Source organism: Micromonas commoda, chromosome 12, assembly GCF_000090985.2.
Source record: "Micromonas commoda chromosome 12, complete sequence".
Classification (NCBI taxonomy): domain Eukaryota; kingdom Viridiplantae; phylum Chlorophyta; class Mamiellophyceae; order Mamiellales; family Mamiellaceae; genus Micromonas; species Micromonas commoda.
In genome coordinates, this window is record NC_013049.1 from 338525 (window position 1) to 355029 (window position 16505).

The 16505-nt window shown below is 63.6% G+C and overlaps 9 protein-coding genes across 9 annotated transcripts; 6 read left to right on the forward strand and 3 right to left on the reverse strand.

Annotated features, from left to right (window-relative positions):
* Positions 1–4098: 4098 nt before the first annotated feature.
* MICPUN_109290 (predicted protein) lies at positions 4099–5760 on the forward strand. Its single transcript, XM_002508949.1, has one exon. It carries the CDS (start codon positions 4175–4177, stop codon positions 5621–5623), a length of 1449 nt encoding a protein of 482 aa, XP_002508995.1. The 5' UTR covers positions 4099–4174; the 3' UTR covers positions 5624–5760.
* Positions 5761–6960: 1200 nt separating this feature from the next.
* MICPUN_103521 (predicted protein) lies at positions 6961–8169 on the reverse strand (the record flags this gene model as incomplete). The annotated part of the gene is made up of 1 exon (XM_002509190.1): positions 6961–8169. The coding sequence occupies one exon, from the start codon at positions 8167–8169 to the stop codon at positions 6961–6963; it is 1209 nt and encodes a 402-aa protein (XP_002509236.1).
* A 641-nt stretch (positions 8170–8810) lies between these two features.
* On the forward strand, positions 8811–9203 carry MICPUN_73619 (predicted protein; the record flags this gene model as incomplete). Its single annotated transcript, XM_002508950.1, has 1 exon — positions 8811–9203. A coding segment is annotated over one exon (393 nt), but the record flags the coding sequence as incomplete, so codon positions are not given.
* Positions 9204–9713: 510 nt separating this feature from the next.
* MICPUN_74800 (predicted protein) lies at positions 9714–9939 on the forward strand (the record flags this gene model as incomplete). Its single annotated transcript, XM_002508951.1, has 1 exon — positions 9714–9939. A coding segment is annotated over one exon (226 nt), but the record flags the coding sequence as incomplete, so codon positions are not given.
* A 317-nt stretch (positions 9940–10256) lies between these two features.
* On the forward strand, positions 10257–11525 carry MICPUN_103519 (predicted protein; the record flags this gene model as incomplete). The annotated part of the gene is made up of 1 exon (XM_002508952.1): positions 10257–11525. One exon carries the CDS (start codon positions 10257–10259, stop codon positions 11523–11525), a length of 1269 nt encoding a protein of 422 aa, XP_002508998.1.
* Positions 11526–11564: 39 nt separating this feature from the next.
* MICPUN_86979 (predicted protein) lies at positions 11565–12050 on the reverse strand (the record flags this gene model as incomplete). Its single annotated transcript, XM_002509191.1, has 1 exon — positions 11565–12050. The coding sequence occupies one exon, from the start codon at positions 12048–12050 to the stop codon at positions 11565–11567; it is 486 nt and encodes a 161-aa protein (XP_002509237.1).
* A 159-nt stretch (positions 12051–12209) lies between these two features.
* Positions 12210–13080, forward strand: MICPUN_63185 (predicted protein; the record flags this gene model as incomplete). The annotated part of the gene is made up of 2 exons (XM_002508953.1): positions 12210–12314; positions 12385–13080. The coding sequence occupies 2 exons, from the start codon at positions 12210–12212 to the stop codon at positions 13078–13080; spliced, it is 801 nt and encodes a 266-aa protein (XP_002508999.1).
* Positions 13081–13690: 610 nt separating this feature from the next.
* MICPUN_76323 (predicted protein) lies at positions 13691–14423 on the forward strand (the record flags this gene model as incomplete). Its single annotated transcript, XM_002508954.1, has 1 exon — positions 13691–14423. A coding segment is annotated over one exon (733 nt), but the record flags the coding sequence as incomplete, so codon positions are not given.
* Positions 14424–14823: 400 nt separating this feature from the next.
* On the reverse strand, positions 14824–16254 carry MICPUN_103517 (predicted protein; the record flags this gene model as incomplete). The annotated part of the gene is made up of 1 exon (XM_002509192.1): positions 14824–16254. One exon carries the CDS (start codon positions 16252–16254, stop codon positions 14824–14826), a length of 1431 nt encoding a protein of 476 aa, XP_002509238.1.
* Positions 16255–16505: the final 251 nt, after the last annotated feature.

Sequence of the window (16505 nt, forward strand, 5' to 3'; positions counted from 1 at the left end):
TGGTGAAGGTGACCGGCGGTTTTGCTGGTGGCACGACCGACTGCGATCTGGACTACTACGAGTGCGGCGGCCTGAACATCACCGTGGCGATGTACGAGGCTGTGCTGCACGGCTGCACGACTAAGAACTCCACGCATTTCCTGTGCAGCTCGCTCGATGTATCTTCTGACCAGCGCACTGCTGTGCTTGGAGGTTGCACCCAGAAATGCTTGGGTGGCGCTGTCGAGGTGAGCGGCGGTCTATCGTCGGGCGGCGTTGGCGGCGCGGTGGTCGTGACGGGCGGTGCGACGAGCAGCACTGACTCGCAAGGCCGCGGCGGTAATGTGGAGATCCGCGGCGGATCGTCAAGCGCTGGGGAGGGTGGTTCTGTGATCTTGCTCACCGGCAGAAGTGATGATGCAACGAGCGGTGCACTGGTCATGAGGACCGAAAACAGTGGCACTGCAGGGGCCAGTGGGACAGTCGACATTGAAACAGGCAAGGCAACTGGCGGCGCTGGGGGTGCAATCACTGTGACTGTCGGCGATGGCGACACGGGCACTGGTGGCGCCATGACGCTGACCGCTGGCAAGACCACTGCGGCATCGGCAGTTGGTGGTGCTATGTCACTGACTGCAGGCGAGGGCGCTGGCACCGGCGGCGCCGTGACCATCACGACAGGTGTCGGCACCGCAACCAACAGCGGCACGATGACGCTCGCCACTGCTGCTGCAGGCACCAATGGCAACAGTGGCGCCATGAGCATCAAGACCGGTGCTGGTGGTGGCACAACTGGGAACAGTGGCAGCATTGAGCTTGCCACTGGAGACTCGGCAACAGCTGGTGCGACTGGAGACGTGTCTATCACCACTGGCGCCGCCACGGGCGGCAACGGCGGCGATGTCAGCCTGTTGGTGGGCGAGGGCGACACCGGCAACGGCGGCGCCATGACGCTGACGGCTGGTAAGGCTACCGCGGTCAACGCTTCTGGCGGCGCAGTGGCAATCACAGCTGGTGCAGCCAATAACACTGGTGGCGCCGGTGGTGCGATGTCACTGACTGCAGGCGCGGGCGCTAGCACTGGCGGCGAGGTGACCATCACGACAGGTGTTGGCACCGCAACCAACAGTGGCGCGATGACCCTCGCGACTGCTGCTGGAGGCGTATCTGGCAACAGCGGCAGCGTGAGCATGAAGTCTGGCGCGGGCGGCACCGCTGGCAATAGTGGCAGCATGGAGCTTGCTACTGGAGCTTCATCCAATGGTGCAACCGGGAGTATGTCGATCAGCACTGGCGACGCCGCCTCGGGCGGCGCTGGGGGTGCAATCAGCATACTGGTTGGTGATGGCACCCTGGGCACTGGTGGCGCCATGACGCTGACCGCTGGCAAGACCACTGCGGCATCGGCAGTTGGTGGTGCTATGTCACTGACTGCAGGCGAGGGCGCTGGCACCGGCGGCGACGTGACCATTAAGGCCGGCCAGGGTGCCACAGCTGCTGGTGGTGACATGACACTCGAAGCTGGCTTGGGCGGTCAGACTGGCGGCGACGTGACTGTGAAGACAGGCGTTGGCAGCGCAACCAACAGCGGTGCGATGTCCCTTCAGACTGCTAATGCTGGCACATCCGGCGTGAGCGGCGGTATGACTCTGGGTACCGGGACATCCACGAACGGGGCGAGTGGCTCTATCGCGATGTCGACTGGCGCGGCCACGAGTGGTGCGGGTGGCGCCATCACCCTCACAGTGGGTGATGGCGACACAGGCGCTGGCGGCGCAATGAATCTGACTGCTGGTAAGTCAGTTACTGGAGGAGCTCTGAGGATGACCGCGGGACAAGGCACAGGTGGCTCTGGCGGTCACATTGTGATGACTAGCGGCGAAGGCACGACAGCGAGCGGAGCCGTGAGCATCAGCTCTGGCGAAGCTAGCGGCGTGACTGGAGAGATGATTGTGGCTACAGGAAGCGGTGCTAATGCGAGCGGCGCCATGACTCTGGGTACCGGGACGTCCACGAATGGCGCAACGGGGTCCATCTCAATGACGACTGGCGCCGCCACGGGCGGCGCTGGGGGTGCAATCACTGTGACTGTCGGCGATGGCGACACGGGCACTGGTGGCGCCATGACGCTGACCGCTGGGAAGACCACTGCGGCATCGGCAGTTGGTGGTGCTATGTCACTGACTGCTGGCGAGGGCGCTGGCACCGGCGGCGCCGTGACCATCACGACAGGTGTCGGCACCGCAACCAACAGCGGCACGATGACGCTCGCCACTGCTGCTGCAGGTACCAATGGCAACAGTGGCGCCATGAGCATCAAGACCGGTGCTGGTGGTGGCACAACTGGGAACAGTGGCAGCATTGAGCTTGCCACTGGAGACTCGGCAACAGCTGGTGCGACTGGAGACGTGTCTATCACCACTGGCGCCGCCACGGGCGGCAACGGCGGCGATATCAGCCTGTTGGTGGGCGAGGGCGACACCGGCAACGGCGGCGCCATGACGCTGACGGCTGGTAAGGCTACCGCGGTCAACGCTTCTGGCGGCGCAGTGGCAATCACAGCTGGTGCAGCCAATAACACTGGTGGCGCCGGTGGTGCGATGTCACTGACTGCAGGCGCGGGCGCTAGCACTGGCGGCGAGGTGACCATCACGACAGGTGTTGGCACCGCAACCAACAGTGGCGCGATGACCCTCGCGACTGCTGCTGGAGGCGTATCTGGCAACAGCGGCAGCGTGAGCATGAAGTCTGGCGCGGGCGGCACCGCTGGCAATAGTGGCAGCATGGAGCTTGCTACTGGAGCTTCATCCAATGGTGCAACCGGGAGTATGTCGATCAGCACTGGCGACGCCGCCTCGGGCGGCGCTGGGGGTGCAATCAGCATACTGGTTGGTGTGGCTCTGGCGGTCACATTGTGATGACTAGCGGCGAAGGCACGACAGCGAGCGGAGCCGTGAGCATCAGCTCTGGCGAAGCTAGCGGCGTGACTGGAGAGATGATTGTGGCTACAGGAAGCGGTGCTAATGCGAGCGGCGCCATGACTCTGGGTACCGGGACGTCCACGAATGGCGCAACGGGGTCCATCTCAATGACGACTGGCGCCGCCACGGGCGGCGCTGGGGGTGCAATCACTGTGACTGTCGGCGATGGCGACACGGGCACTGGTGGCGCCATGACGCTGACCGCTGGCAGGACCACTGCGGCATCGGCAGTTGGTGGTGCTATGTCACTGACTGCTGGCGAGGGCGCTGGCACCGGCGGCGCCGTGACCATCACGACAGGTGTCGGCACCGCAACCAACAGCGGCACGATGACGCTCGCCACTGCTGCTGCAGGCACCAATGGCAACAGTGGCGCCATGAGCATCAAGACCGGTGCTGGTGGTGGCACAACTGGGAACAGTGGCAGCATTGAGCTTGCCACTGGAGACTCGGCAACAGCTGGTGCGACTGGAGACGTGTCTATCACCACTGGCGCCGCCACGGGCGGCAACGGCGGCGATATCAGCCTGTTGGTGGGCGAGGGCGACACCGGCAACGGCGGCGCCATGACGCTGACGGCTGGTAAGGCTACCGCGGTCAACGCTTCTGGCGGCGCAGTGGCAATCACAGCTGGTGCAGCCAATAACACTGGTGGCGCCGGTGGTGCGATGTCACTGACTGCAGGCGCGGGCGCTAGCACTGGCGGCGAGGTGACCATCACGACAGGTGTTGGCACCGCAACCAACAGTGGCGCGATGACCCTCGCGACTGCTGCTGGAGGCGTATCTGGCAACAGCGGCAGCGTGAGCATGAAGTCTGGCGCGGGCGGCACCGCTGGCAATAGTGGCAGCATGGAGCTTGCTACTGGAGCTTCATCCAATGGTGCAACCGGGAGTATGTCGATCAGCACTGGCGACGCCGCCTCGGGCGGCGCTGGGGGTGCAATCAGCATACTGGTTGGTGATGGCACCCTGGGCACTGGTGGCGCCATGACGCTGACCGCTGGCAAGACCACTGCGGCATCGGCAGTTGGTGGTGCTATGTCACTGACTGCAGGCGAGGGCGCTGGCACCGGCGGCGACGTGACCATTCAGGCCGGCCAGGGTGCCACAGCTGCTGGTGGTGACATGACACTCGAAGCTGGCTTGGGCGGTCAGACTGGCGGCGACGTGACTGTGAAGACAGGCGTTGGCAGCGCAACCAACAGCGGTGCGATGTCCCTTCAGACTGCTAATGCTGGCACATCCGGCGTGAGCGGCGGTATGACTCTGGGTACCGGGACATCCACGAACGGGGCGAGTGGCTCTATCGCGATGTCGACTGGCGCGGCCACGAGTGGTGCGGGTGGCGCCATCACCCTCACAGTGGGTGATGGCGACACGGGCGCTGGCGGCGCAATGAATCTGACTGCTGGTAAGTCAGTTACTGGAGGAGCTCTGAGGATGACCGCGGGACAAGGCACAGGTGGCTCTGGCGGTCACATTGTGATGACTAGCGGCGAAGGCACGACAGCGAGCGGAGCCGTGAGCATCAGCTCTGGCGAAGCTAGCGGCGTGACTGGAGAGATGATTGTGGCTACAGGAAGCGGTGCTAATGCGAGCGGCGCCATGACTCTGGGTACCGGGACGTCCACGAATGGCGCAACGGGGTCCATCTCAATGACGACTGGCGCCGCCACGGGCGGCGCTGGGGGTGCAATCACTGTGACTGTCGGCGATGGCGACACGGGCACTGGTGGCGCCATGACGCTGACCGCTGGCAGGACCACTGCGGCATCGGCAGTTGGTGGTGCTATGTCACTGACTGCTGGCGAGGGCGCTGGCACCGGCGGCGCCGTGACCATCACGACAGGTGTCGGCACCGCAACCAACAGCGGCACGATGACGCTCGCCACTGCTGCTGCAGGCACCAATGGCAACAGTGGCGCCATGAGCATCAAGACCGGTGCTGGTGGTGGCACAACTGGGAACAGTGGCAGCATTGAGCTTGCCACTGGAGACTCGGCAACAGCTGGTGCGACTGGAGACGTGTCTATCACCACTGGCGCCGCCACGGGCGGCAACGGCGGCGATATCAGCCTGTTGGTGGGCGAGGGCGACACCGGCAACGGCGGCGCCATGACGCTGACGGCTGGCAAGACCACCGCAAGTGGGGCAACCGGAGGCGACCTCACCGTCAAGGCTGGGCAAGGTGACACAGGTGGCGATTTGATTCTCGATGCCGGTCAGGGTACCAGCGTTGGTGTTGCGTACACCGGTAACATCACTGTCGGCGTAGACAATGCCGCTGCGGTCCTCGTAGGGCGCTCTGCTAACGATGGCCGAGTCCTGCTCAGCGGCATGGTGGAGGCGTTCACTTTCAAGATAGGCCGTCAGGACCACTCCGGGCTGATGGACAAACACCTCAAGGTGGACACCTCCTCCTTCACGGTACCTCTCCTTTACCCGTCATCCAAGTATGGTTTCTCGGTGAACGTGCCGGGAGCCGCTCTGGGTGACATCGTGCAGGTATCGTTTAGTTCAAGCATTGGCGAGCTCTACCTCACGGCACACGTATCAGCGGCGGACACGGTTCGAGTGACGGTGCACAACCCGGGGCACAACGTCGAGGCCGAGCAGCTGCCGGCGGGCGTGTTCACGGTGGTTTGCACCAGCTACGCCTGATACTATCGCGCGAGAGCGTGCTCTATAGAGTTAGATAAGATAGCGAGAACGACGCGACCGTCATGGTGACCAACCGACGGCGTGTAGAGACTACTAGAGCTAGAGAAACGACTGAATAGACATTAGTCTTCAAGTTCAGCACGACTGACCGAGAGCTGGAAAAAGTTTGTCGGCGGTTCCGGCGTCGGCTGTGTGGCCCACCTCGAGGAGCGCCCGCGCCGAAAACCCGCTATGCGGGAAGTCGACGTCGCGGGTCGGCAGAGCACTAGCGATGAGCGCGACGAGGTGCCGTCGACATCCGTCGCGGAGGCCGACGCGCTGGCCGGGGAGCTGAAGGCGAAGGTGCAGATCAGCCGACGCCGCCCCGATTTCACGCTTCCCCCGCTGCACAAGGACTTGCACCTGTCGTCGCACGCTCCTTTAGAGACGGCGAGCAGCGAAGGGGGCTCCGGAAGGGTGTTTTGCCGGTCATGCAAGTCATCGCGTCGCTTCTTCTGCCACGTGTGCCTGGATGCGTACACCGAGAGGCCGACGGTTCGGCTGCCCTGTCGCGCCTACTTCATCACCGACCGGAAGGAGCTCCTGTCGAAGGCGACCGGGGTGCAGTGCGCCATGCTCGCATCCGAGCATGTCACCCTATGTAGGTCGCACGAACTCCCCAAACTGGATCCGCGACGAACCGCGCTGTTGTTTCCGGACGATGAAGCGCTGACGGTCCCGGAGTTCTCGGCACGCGTGGCCTCGGAGGAGCCCGCCGGGGTTGGGGCGGGCGATGGGGGCGGGATCGAGGCTGTGGTCATCGTGGACAGCAAGTGGGACGGCGCCCTCACGATATCGAGGACCGAGCAGATGAAACATCTCACGAGGGTTAGGCTGCGGTCGTACAAGACGGCGTTCTGGAGGTTTCACCCGCACCCGAGGAGCCAGGGCAGGCGCGATGAGATGTCAGCCGCTAGGGAGGCGGGGCGCGACGACGGCGACGATAAGCTGTGCTCCGCGGAGGCGCTCATGTTCTTCCTCAGGGAGCTCCATGTCGCGACTGGTCAACACGTCGACGGCGATGGGCGGCCCGCGGCGCCCTCTGAGTGTCACTGCTTCGATGATCTCCTGTGGTATTTTGCGTGGCAGCATAAGACGATTGCGGCTGACGCGTCCAAGCGGGAGTACCACCCGATACCACCGCAATGTCGCAAGTCCGCGCGACGCAGGGAGAACGCGGAGCGGGAGCAGATCGCGAGGGATAAGAGGGCGAGTGCGGTGAGGGACGGGGAATCACTGGGTGAAGGCGGTGAGCCATAGCGTGTAATAGACTTCAATCGAAACGAAGAGCCGCCTCGTTACGCGTTCGGCACCCGTCTCCTGCGCCAAACCGTGCAGTGGGAGACCCCCCACTGGAACTTCCTGTCGTGCTCCTTTATCAGGAAAGGAAGGTCGCTCTGCTCCACCAGATCGAACCCCCCTTCCGCGGACGTGAGCGCCGCCTCGATCGCGTCGAAAGACCGCCGGTACGGGGCGTTGGGCGCGGGAGACGCCGACCCGGATCCCTCCGCCGAGCCGCCGTCTTCGGATGCGGATGCGGACTCGTAATACCCGCCCAGCCACCTGTCCTTGGGCGTCCACGCCTCGAGCCACGAGTACGGCGAGACGAGCACGAGCACGCCCCCCGGCCGCAGCAGCCTCGCGCACTGGGCCAGGAACGCGGCCGGGTCCGGCAGTCGGCACAGGAGGTTGGCGGCGAGCACGGCGTCGTGGCGGCCAAACGCGTCAAAGTCGGAGCCCGACCCGCCGCCGCCGAGCAGGGACCGGGGGAGCACGCACGCGTCGCCCTCGCGGAACGAGACCCTCGCGCGGTCGACGCGGTCGTTGACGGCGCCCGTCAGTTTACGCGTCACCTCGCCTTCCCGGAAGCACGTGTACCGCAGCGAGCCCCTCTCCTTCATGAGTCGCGCGGCGGTGATGAAGGCTCTGGAGTAGTCGAGGCCCTCCACTATGGCAAAGTGCTTGGCGAGCTCGAAGGTTGCGCCGCCCACGGCGCACCCGATGTCGAGCGCCAGGCCCGCGGGCTCCGTCCTGCTCGTCTTAACACTCTTCGTGTGCTTGGCGCACAGGTCCGCGCACCTCTGCGTGAACCTGAGCGCGTCGTGGGGGCCGTCCCTGTACGGCAGCACGTCGTTTGGATCGCCAAAGTGAAACTGCAGGTACTCGTTCACCGCGCGCTTCGTCTCGTACACGGCCGGTCCACCGCCCGCGCTCGGGCCCGTGCTGGCGGTGCTCGGTTCCCTGGTATCCATGCCGTTGAGGTGCCCGGAGCTCCCGCCCTTCTTCTTCTTCTTGCCTTTCTTGCCACCTTTTCCAGCGGCGGGCGTCGACGGCGCGGACGACATCCCGTAGAGCGACGGTCCCAGATCGAAGGACCCGATGAGCCACGAGGTTCCCCTGAAGTGCAGATTCCAGTAGAGCGAGGTTGCGGCGCACGCCGCACCCGCCGCCGCTACACCCACGGCGAGGTATCTGCCCAGCTTCGAATCGTTCGATGTGTCCGCCATCGCGTCCGCCGCCTCTTCGGTGCGATCGATCAAAGTGAGACCAACGAACTTGAGGGTTCGCTCGCGTCGAATTTTCCGAAACGCCCCACCGCGTCCGCAGGTCCTGTGCTCTGACCGTTCGTCACACAACATGTCATCGTAATTCATTTTTTAGATGACAGGGAAAACAGTTAGATTCTGGAACCAAGTCGAACTCAAAAGGTAATCACACTAATCTCACGTAGGTCGTGCGGATGAGGCATGCGCCAAAACCCTTTACGCCAAAACCCCAAGGCCGAGACAAGACACACCAGCGCACCGGAGGGGGTGAAGCACCCGGCTGAGGTGACGTACCCACTTCGACGCGAGGTGCCCGGGTGAGAGAAGAGATGGCCGACATCGAGGCGACCGACCCGGACGACTACGTCGTCGTCGACGCGGACGGAGCTGTCAAGGAAGAGGTGGATGGCAAGAAATCCGCCGCCGAGGAGTCAGGGCCGAACGGCGACTCCAACGCCGCGGATAACGCCGACGCGGGCGATGCGCTCGCCGCCGCCGTGGATAAGTCCATGACACTTACCGATGGCGCCGCGTCCGGCGACGCTACCGCGCCCCCGCCGCCGTCGGCGCCAAGGCCCAGCAACGATAACGTCGGTGCGGACATGTGCGTCAGGAGCCTCGCGTGGGAGACCACCGACCAGGCTCTGCGGGAGTACTTCGAGCGCTTCGGCGAGGTGACGACGTGCACCGTCAAGACCGGCCCAGACGGCAGGTCACGCGGCTTCGGCTTCGTCAACTTCGCCGACAAGAGCGCCATCGCCGCGGTGCTCGAGGAGGAGCACGTGGTGGACGGTCGCAGGCTGGAGATCCTCCCACCGCGGCTCACCGACCTGGCGCACACCACCAAGGTGTTCGTCGGCAGGCTCGAGCCGTCGGTGCCCGTGGAGACGATCCGGGAGCACTTTGCCCAGTTTGGGGAGGTGCTGGACGTGTACATGCCCCACCCGCACAAGGGTTTCTGCTTTGTCACCTACGCGGATAACGCTTCGGCTCTCGCCGCGCTCGCGCACGGCGAACCCGTGGGCGAGGACGGCGTGGGCGGCGCCCAAGGGGGATCGTCCCTCCACGCGTTCGCGGGGACCACGGTGCAGGTTAAGCCGCCGACGGAGCGCAGGCCGCAGCACAACGGCGGGCACGGCGGCAGGTTCGGGGGTTTCAACGGCGGGTGGGGCGGAGGGATGGGCGGCAGGGGCCGCGGCGGGGGTTGGCGCCAGGGGAGGGGCAGGGGAGGGATGATGGACATGGGCGGCATGGGCATGGGCGCTCATTTCAACGGTGGCATGCCCCCGCTGCCCGGAATGCCCCCGCTCCCGAGCATGCCGCCTCCCCCAGGCGTCGCCGGGGACGCGTTTCACCGCCACCAACATCATCAGCGGCATAACGGTCCCGGCATGATGCCCGGCATGATGCCCGGGTTCATGCCCGGGATGAACGGCATGGCCCCGCCCGTGCCCATGGGTGCACCCCCCATGCACGCCGCGCCTCGAGCCCCCGGCGCGCAGGGCAACGGCGAGTTCGCCCTCTACGTGAGCAACATCGCGTGGGAAGCGGGCTGGCAGGACCTGAAGGATCACTTCAAGCAGTTCGGCCGGGTGGTCTTCGTGGACATCGCGCGCGACGCGCAGACGGGCAAGTCCATGGGTCGCGGTATCGTCAGGTTCGACGACGCGGACAGCGCGGCGCGCGCCGTGCAGTTTGGCAACGGAAGCATCTTCATGGGACGCGACTTGAACGTCAGGGAAGACAGAATGATGGCGCAGCAGCAGTTGCAGGTGCAACCGCCGCTGCCGCCGATGCAACCCGGGGGGTTGCCGCCGCAAGCGGTCGCGGCGGGAGCGGGAGACGCGTAGCTCCATGTATATTCACAAACCGCAACTCAACTGCATCGCGTCTTTTCACTCGCCACACTGCCAGATTGCGATTCCTGCTACTGATGGACAAAACTAACTCGTCTCGTTCCGGTGCGCCCAGCAACCGAATTATTGCCGTCATCATCGTCACACATACCCCAACGCGCCAAGGGCCGAGGAGCGCTCCGGGTGCTGGCGATGGGCGGCCCGAAGGGCGTGATTCGCCCCGGTTTCAACCTGATTCCCCGAGCCAAGCGTGATGAGGGGGCGAACGGAGCAAAGACGAGGCGCGAGAAGGCGGTCACCGCCGCCGACTCCGACTCGGAGGACGCCGCCGACGATTTCCTGAGGAACAACGCGGTGGCTGTGGGTGAGGACATCCCGTCAACCTCGGGGGTCGACGGCGAGAGCGTCGAGAAGAGGAAAAAGAACAAGGACAAGGACGTGGACGCGTTCGAGCCCGTCGCGGCGGAGGAAGCCGACGGCAGGGTCAAGGGCAAGAAGAACAAGAAGGAAAGGCAGAAGCATCTCCTGCAGCATCTGTCCCTTAGGGCCGAGACCACAACGCCGGCGGCCTCGGTGGACCATCCGTTCGAGGTGGACGCCGCGGATCATTGCGAAACGCCCTTCCAGGCGTACCAAGACATCGAGCCGTTCCTGTTTCGCATGGCGCTGGCGCTGAAGAAGCCCAAGGACAAGCTTCGGATATACGACCCGTACTTTTGCGAGGGGAGCGTCGCGAAGCATCTCGCCAGGCTCGGGTTCACCAGCGTGTACAACAAGAACGAGGACTTTTACAAGTGCATCGAGGAGAAGAGGATCCCGGAGCACGACGTCCTCCTCACAAACCCGCCGTATAGCGGCGACCACTTCCGCAGGATCCTCAGCTTCTGCGCGAAGAACAAGAAGCCCTGGCTGCTCCTCCTGCCAAACTTTGTGTGCCGCAAGCAGTACTATCAGCCGTGCGTCGGTGAGGACGTCAAGGCATTGTTCCTTATCCCGGACCCGACCAAGCCGTACAGGTATTGGGCGCCGGGCAGGAGAGGGTTCGAGGATCGTAACCAGGCGAAGGGCACGACGCCGTTTGAGACTTTTTGGTACGTCAACTACGCCGGCTTGGCGCCACACGAAGAGGTCAGGGCGTGGTGGATGAAAAAGTTCGCGCCGCACAGCACATGCACGCTCCCTGCGCCGGATGAGGCGCTCCCGCAGCAGCAGAGGCTTCAGAAGCGGGCTAATCCGAGGGCGAGGAAGATTGCCGCCATGAAGGAGCGGAAGCAAGGTGGACCGGCCAACGACGGGAAGGACGGGAAGGGCAGCGGGGGAATCTATTACGACCAGGAGAGGGCAAAGGCGGCGAAGCAGAGGATGATGCAGCAGCAGGGCGGTGACGGGGATTTCAGAAAGGATAAGCGGAAGCGGGAAAAGGGCGGGAAGGGTGACCGCAAGCGCTCAAAGCAGGCCTAGCTGCTGGTGATGCAAATAGCATTCGTAGATTGCATCAGATCACTCTAGCGACTCAACCTCCCGGAGCTCGTGCCGGACGATCGTCGTGGTGTTGGTGAACCAGAACGTCCCCGAAAACTTCTTACCAGCCAGGAACATCGGATACCATAGCTCGTCGTCCGGCCACATCTTGTCAAAGGGCACCGCTTCGAGGTCAAACCACGCAGGACGCATCTCATCCGTCTCCGTCGGCACGCCCGTGAACTGCGATGCGTGGAATATGTGCACCTGCATTGGACGAGGCTTGTCATCGTACACAAAGGTCACCACGCCACGTTCCGTTGCATCCGTGGCATCGATGCAGGCCTCCTCTCTGAGTTCCCGCAGCGCGCCTTCAGTAGGTGTCTCACCCGGCTCCACCTTGCCCCCGAACCCGTTCCACATCCCCTCACCGAAGCCCCGCTTCTTGTATCCGAGGAGGACTTTACCATCCTGGACCACCATCAGCAGCGTCAGTATCTTGGGCTCGACCGCGGAACTCGCCATGGCTCCGTCCCTAGACCACAAGCTCCGTGCGGAGAGGTAGTGAGGGCCCGGTTTCAGATGTTACCTTGAATATTTCGCAGTGCCCACTCGGCCTTGAATATTTCGATCTCACACCAAACGCGCCCAGACCACGGCGTTGGAAGGGCCAATCCAAGCGAGATGGCCGAGTTACTCGATAAACCCCTCGACGAGATCATCAAGATGGACACCGGCGGCGGCAACCGTCGCCGCGGCGGCGGCAATCGAGGAGGCCGGGGCGGCAAGGTGAGAGCATCCCCCACCGAAAGCCCCCTTTGTTTCCCGCGCTCACGGTCCTTCCCCAACCCTCTGTCAGGCTCCCCACGGCAAGAACGACGGGTCCCGCAGACGCAGTCGCGAGAACTCCACTCCGTACGGTGTCACCCATCGCAGCGGGGAGTCAGTCGCGGACATCGCGAACGCCCCCAGCGGTGAGAGGACGCTGAAATGCAGCGCAACCACAAACCCGAAGAAGTTGGCGGGTTCGATCGCGTTGGTGTGCGAGGGTGGATGCGGCGAGGCTCCACTTATTCTCGCCCTGGGTGCGTCGTGCGTCAACCAGGCGGTCAAGGCCATCGCCATCTGCCGCAAGGACATGCTGGAGCACGCGGATCCGACGTACCTCTCGTGTTTCCCGTCGTTTCGCCAGCACAGAGAACAGAAACACGGCGCCCTCTCGCTGCAGTGCGACAAGGAAACCAAAGGACCGTGGAGCTCGTCCGACGTGGACCTGACCGTGGCATCTGGGACCAACCCAAGCTCTACCGCGGGTGCCATCGCCGGCAAGATCAGGGAGGGGTGCAAGGTGGCCGTGCGCGCGTGCGGCGCCGATGCCGTCAACAACGCAGTCGCCTCAGTCGCGTTTGCCCGTCAATATCTCAAGGATGAGGGCATCGACGTGTATTTCGTCCCGGAGTTCGAGAAGGAGCCGGTGGGAGACGGCGGGGAGAGGACCGTTGTGTTGTTCAGGGTGTGCAAGGCGGCGGGAAGCGCGGCGACGGGGGTCAAGTAGACGGCGATGCAGTCGAGAAAGCCAACCTCGTAGGAACAAATTTTGCCAAACGTGGCCAAGAGCACGTCGTCTCCTCGCCTTCCAGAAGTTCCCACTTCTTCGGACCTTTTTCACCATTTCCGAGGAAACGAACTCTTGACGAGGGCAGGAGGGCAAGGAAAACACACGCCGCGACTCGGCAAAAGAACACTGATATCGGCACACACCGAAGCGCGAGACTTGCACGATGCAGCGACGTACATCCAAAGCGGGAGTCGTGACGGCAACTTGCCTCCTCATTCTCGTCTCGATATCCCCCGTATCCGCCGATGTAGGAGTCCGCGCCGCCCCTAGGCCATCGAGCGACTCGTCCGATACGGACCCCATAAAAGCGTCCTCGCTCCGCGAAGCGCAACCGAGGTCCACGCAGACCGGCTCGTATCGCAACGGCCAACTCATCGGAGACGCGCAGTCACGCGCGATCAAGCCGCGAGCCGTCGCGTTCGACGGCCCTGGCGCCGCGCTCGACCCCGACGACTTGGACCCCGACGACTTGGACCCCGACGACTTGGGGAGTCTTGTCTATGGCGAGACGCAGGTGGACCCCAAGGCGAGACTCCCGATCCAAGCCCGTATCATCAGTGGCGAGGAGGTCAATCCTCCTGGCAAATATCCCTGGATGTTGGGCGTCGTCGCCGTGTCCTCGAGCGGCTCCGAGTCGTTCAGATGCGGCGCAACCCTCATCACGTCACGATACGCACTTTCCGCATCGCACTGCTTCTTCTCAAGCGGCACAGACTCCAACCTGGGCTCAAGCACCATTTCACTGAAAGTTGGCGCACACGACATTGACAACCCAAGCAAGACAGTCGAGGTGACAGACATCATAGGTCACCCCGATTACGACGGTAACAAGTGGGAGAACGACATCACCGTGCTGCGACTCGCCGAGGACCTCGACACGAGCACGTATCCACCGGTCAGGCTCGAATGGGACCCCGAGAAATACGCCGAGGGTACCCCCGCGAGGGTCATCGGTTGGGGCACGACGGCGCAGGGGAGCGGCCAGGCGTCGCAGGTGCTCCTCCAGGCAAACGTCCCCGTGGTTTCGCAGGAGACGTGCTCGGGTCCGGGCAGCTATCCACCCGGGGGCGCGGGCCTCACCGTCACAGACGCCATGCTCTGCGCTGGATTCGAAAATGGTGGAACCGATGCGTGCCAGGGCGACTCGGGGGGACCGCTTGTGGCGATTGATGCAAACGGGGATTTGTCGCAGATTGGCATCGTGAGCTGGGGCGAAGGGTGCGCGCAGGCCCAAAAGTACGGGGTTTACGCCCACGTCAATAACCTCAGGGGTTTTCTAGTCCGCAACGTCCCCGAGCTCGAGAATTACAGCCCGAACACGACGGATCCATCAGGTCAGTACATCGTCCTTCACGAACGCATTCGACCGGAAAAGGTCGCTACCCTCCGAGAGACCATGCGTTGGGAACCGCTCCGAGAGGTCGTGCGTGCCGCGTGGATCGAAAGACTCTTAGAGATCCCACGATATGAGGATCGAACGTGAACGAACCTTTCTAAATACGTCAACTTCATCGATCGAGGACGCCTGACCGCCCCCATCGTTCACCTTTATTCGTCTTGCAGGTACCCTCAGCATTCCCCCGGATCCGGCGTCGCCCGCGCGGCCAATGTTCTCGTGGTTTTTCAGCTTTTGAAGTCGTGCGTTGGCGGGCGAACGTGTGTTGTATTAAATATGTTCCCTCACACGCCAGTCAGCCCGCTCGTGGGTAGCTCCTCGATGATCTTCATCCAGTTGGGGGTCCCCGCGCCGCTCTTCCAGAGCGTCCCGTCCTTCCCGACGCTGAAGAACACGTCCCTAACCGAGGGGTCAAATCCGTTGCGCTCAATCTCGTTCACGATCCAGGTGCGCCACGCGTCCTCGTCGAGGGGTGCGACGCGCCACTTCTTCTCGGTCACGCGCGCCGCGGAGACCGCCACATCCGCGCGCTTGCTCCTCTTTCCAAACTCCATGGGCTCCGCAACCGCCGGAGCCGATCCGTCCTCGCCATCCACCGCGCCCCCCCGCTCGGCGGCAAACTCAGCCTTGAGCGCCGCCATCGCCGCGCCGGGCGCCTTCTTGGCCTTCTTCTTGCCCCCGCCGTTGAGCATGTCCACCGTCGCGATCACCACGTTCTGTTCCTTGAGCTTGGCCTTGTACTTAACGAGCTGGCCCATCGCATTGTCGATGTGCTCGTCGCTCCCTGCGATTATGAACAGCCTGTAGTTGCCCCGCAGCTGGCTCACCAGCACGTCCTCCTTGCTCTCCTCGATGGCCATGCGCAGCCTGCCCAGCTCCTCCTCTCGCGCGACCTTAAACTCAGTCTTCTCGCGCTGCTTGAGCTCGTTGCTGAACAGGTACGCAAACGCGCTCACAGCCACTATGTTGATGAGGAGGTTCTTGATGGTCTCGCCGAGCTCGGGAGCGTCGTCGCCGCCCTTGATGGCGGCGGAGAGTCGGGCGAGGATGATGATGAGACCGATGAAGGCACCCGCGCCCAGGCCCCCGAAGGCGTAGAGCTTGAAGAACCTGAACGGCTCCTGCGCCTCCGCCTTGAGCTTCTGGACGGACTTGTTGCTCCTGAATCCCTTCACCTCCTCGGCGGCCATCTCCTCGTACTGCGGCGTGCCCCTGAACACCTCCATGTCCGGGTCCTTCAGCACCACCGAGAACTTGAGGTTGTAGTCGTTGATCGCGGACTTGAGATCAACCTTGGCCTCGTCGTACTTCTGCAGTTTGACGTAGGCGCACGCGCGGTTGTACAGCGCCGCTCGGGACTCGTCCTCGCTCGGCGATCCGAAATCCTTGAGCGCGGCGCTGAAGTTCCTCACCGCGGCGTCGTACCTGCGCTTCTCGAAGCACGCCAGGCCGTTGTTGACGGCGTCCGCGGCGGACTTGTTGGGACCGAGCGGGGCGTTGGGGTCGGCCGCGGTCTCGCCCTTCGCGGCGTGGACCCTCACCGCGACCCGCCCGTTCCTCGCGGCTGTGCGCGATCCGCTGCGCTGCGTGAAGACAGCGAGGGTTCCCGCGCCGCGCGTGACGGTCGTGGACGGCGATCGATCGACGAACGCGACGGGAGTGACTCGTCGGGCGCGGACGGCCACCGAGGTGGTCCGCACCGCGACCGAGGCCATCGCTGGTCGCACGAGCGACGTCATCGGCTCTCCTGATTGTGCCGGCTCTATCCGAGATACGTGGCTCGTCTTTGATTGGATAAAATTTCCCCGTACAGATCCTGATGCGCGCCACGCGCTACCAGGAGCGGTTTTTTACATGAGCAAGATGCGCGCTCACGTAGCCGCTGACGCGCGAGTAACAAGCGGCGCGCTGTATCTTTAGGGTCCGCGCCGTGTCCTAAGGGGGTGGGGGTTGGGTTTTCAGGGTT

Coding starts and splice junctions, on each gene's coding strand:
- MICPUN_109290 (XM_002508949.1), top strand. CDS start 4,175: ATGTCCCTTCAGACTGCTAATGCTGGCACATCCGGCGTGAGCGGCGGT.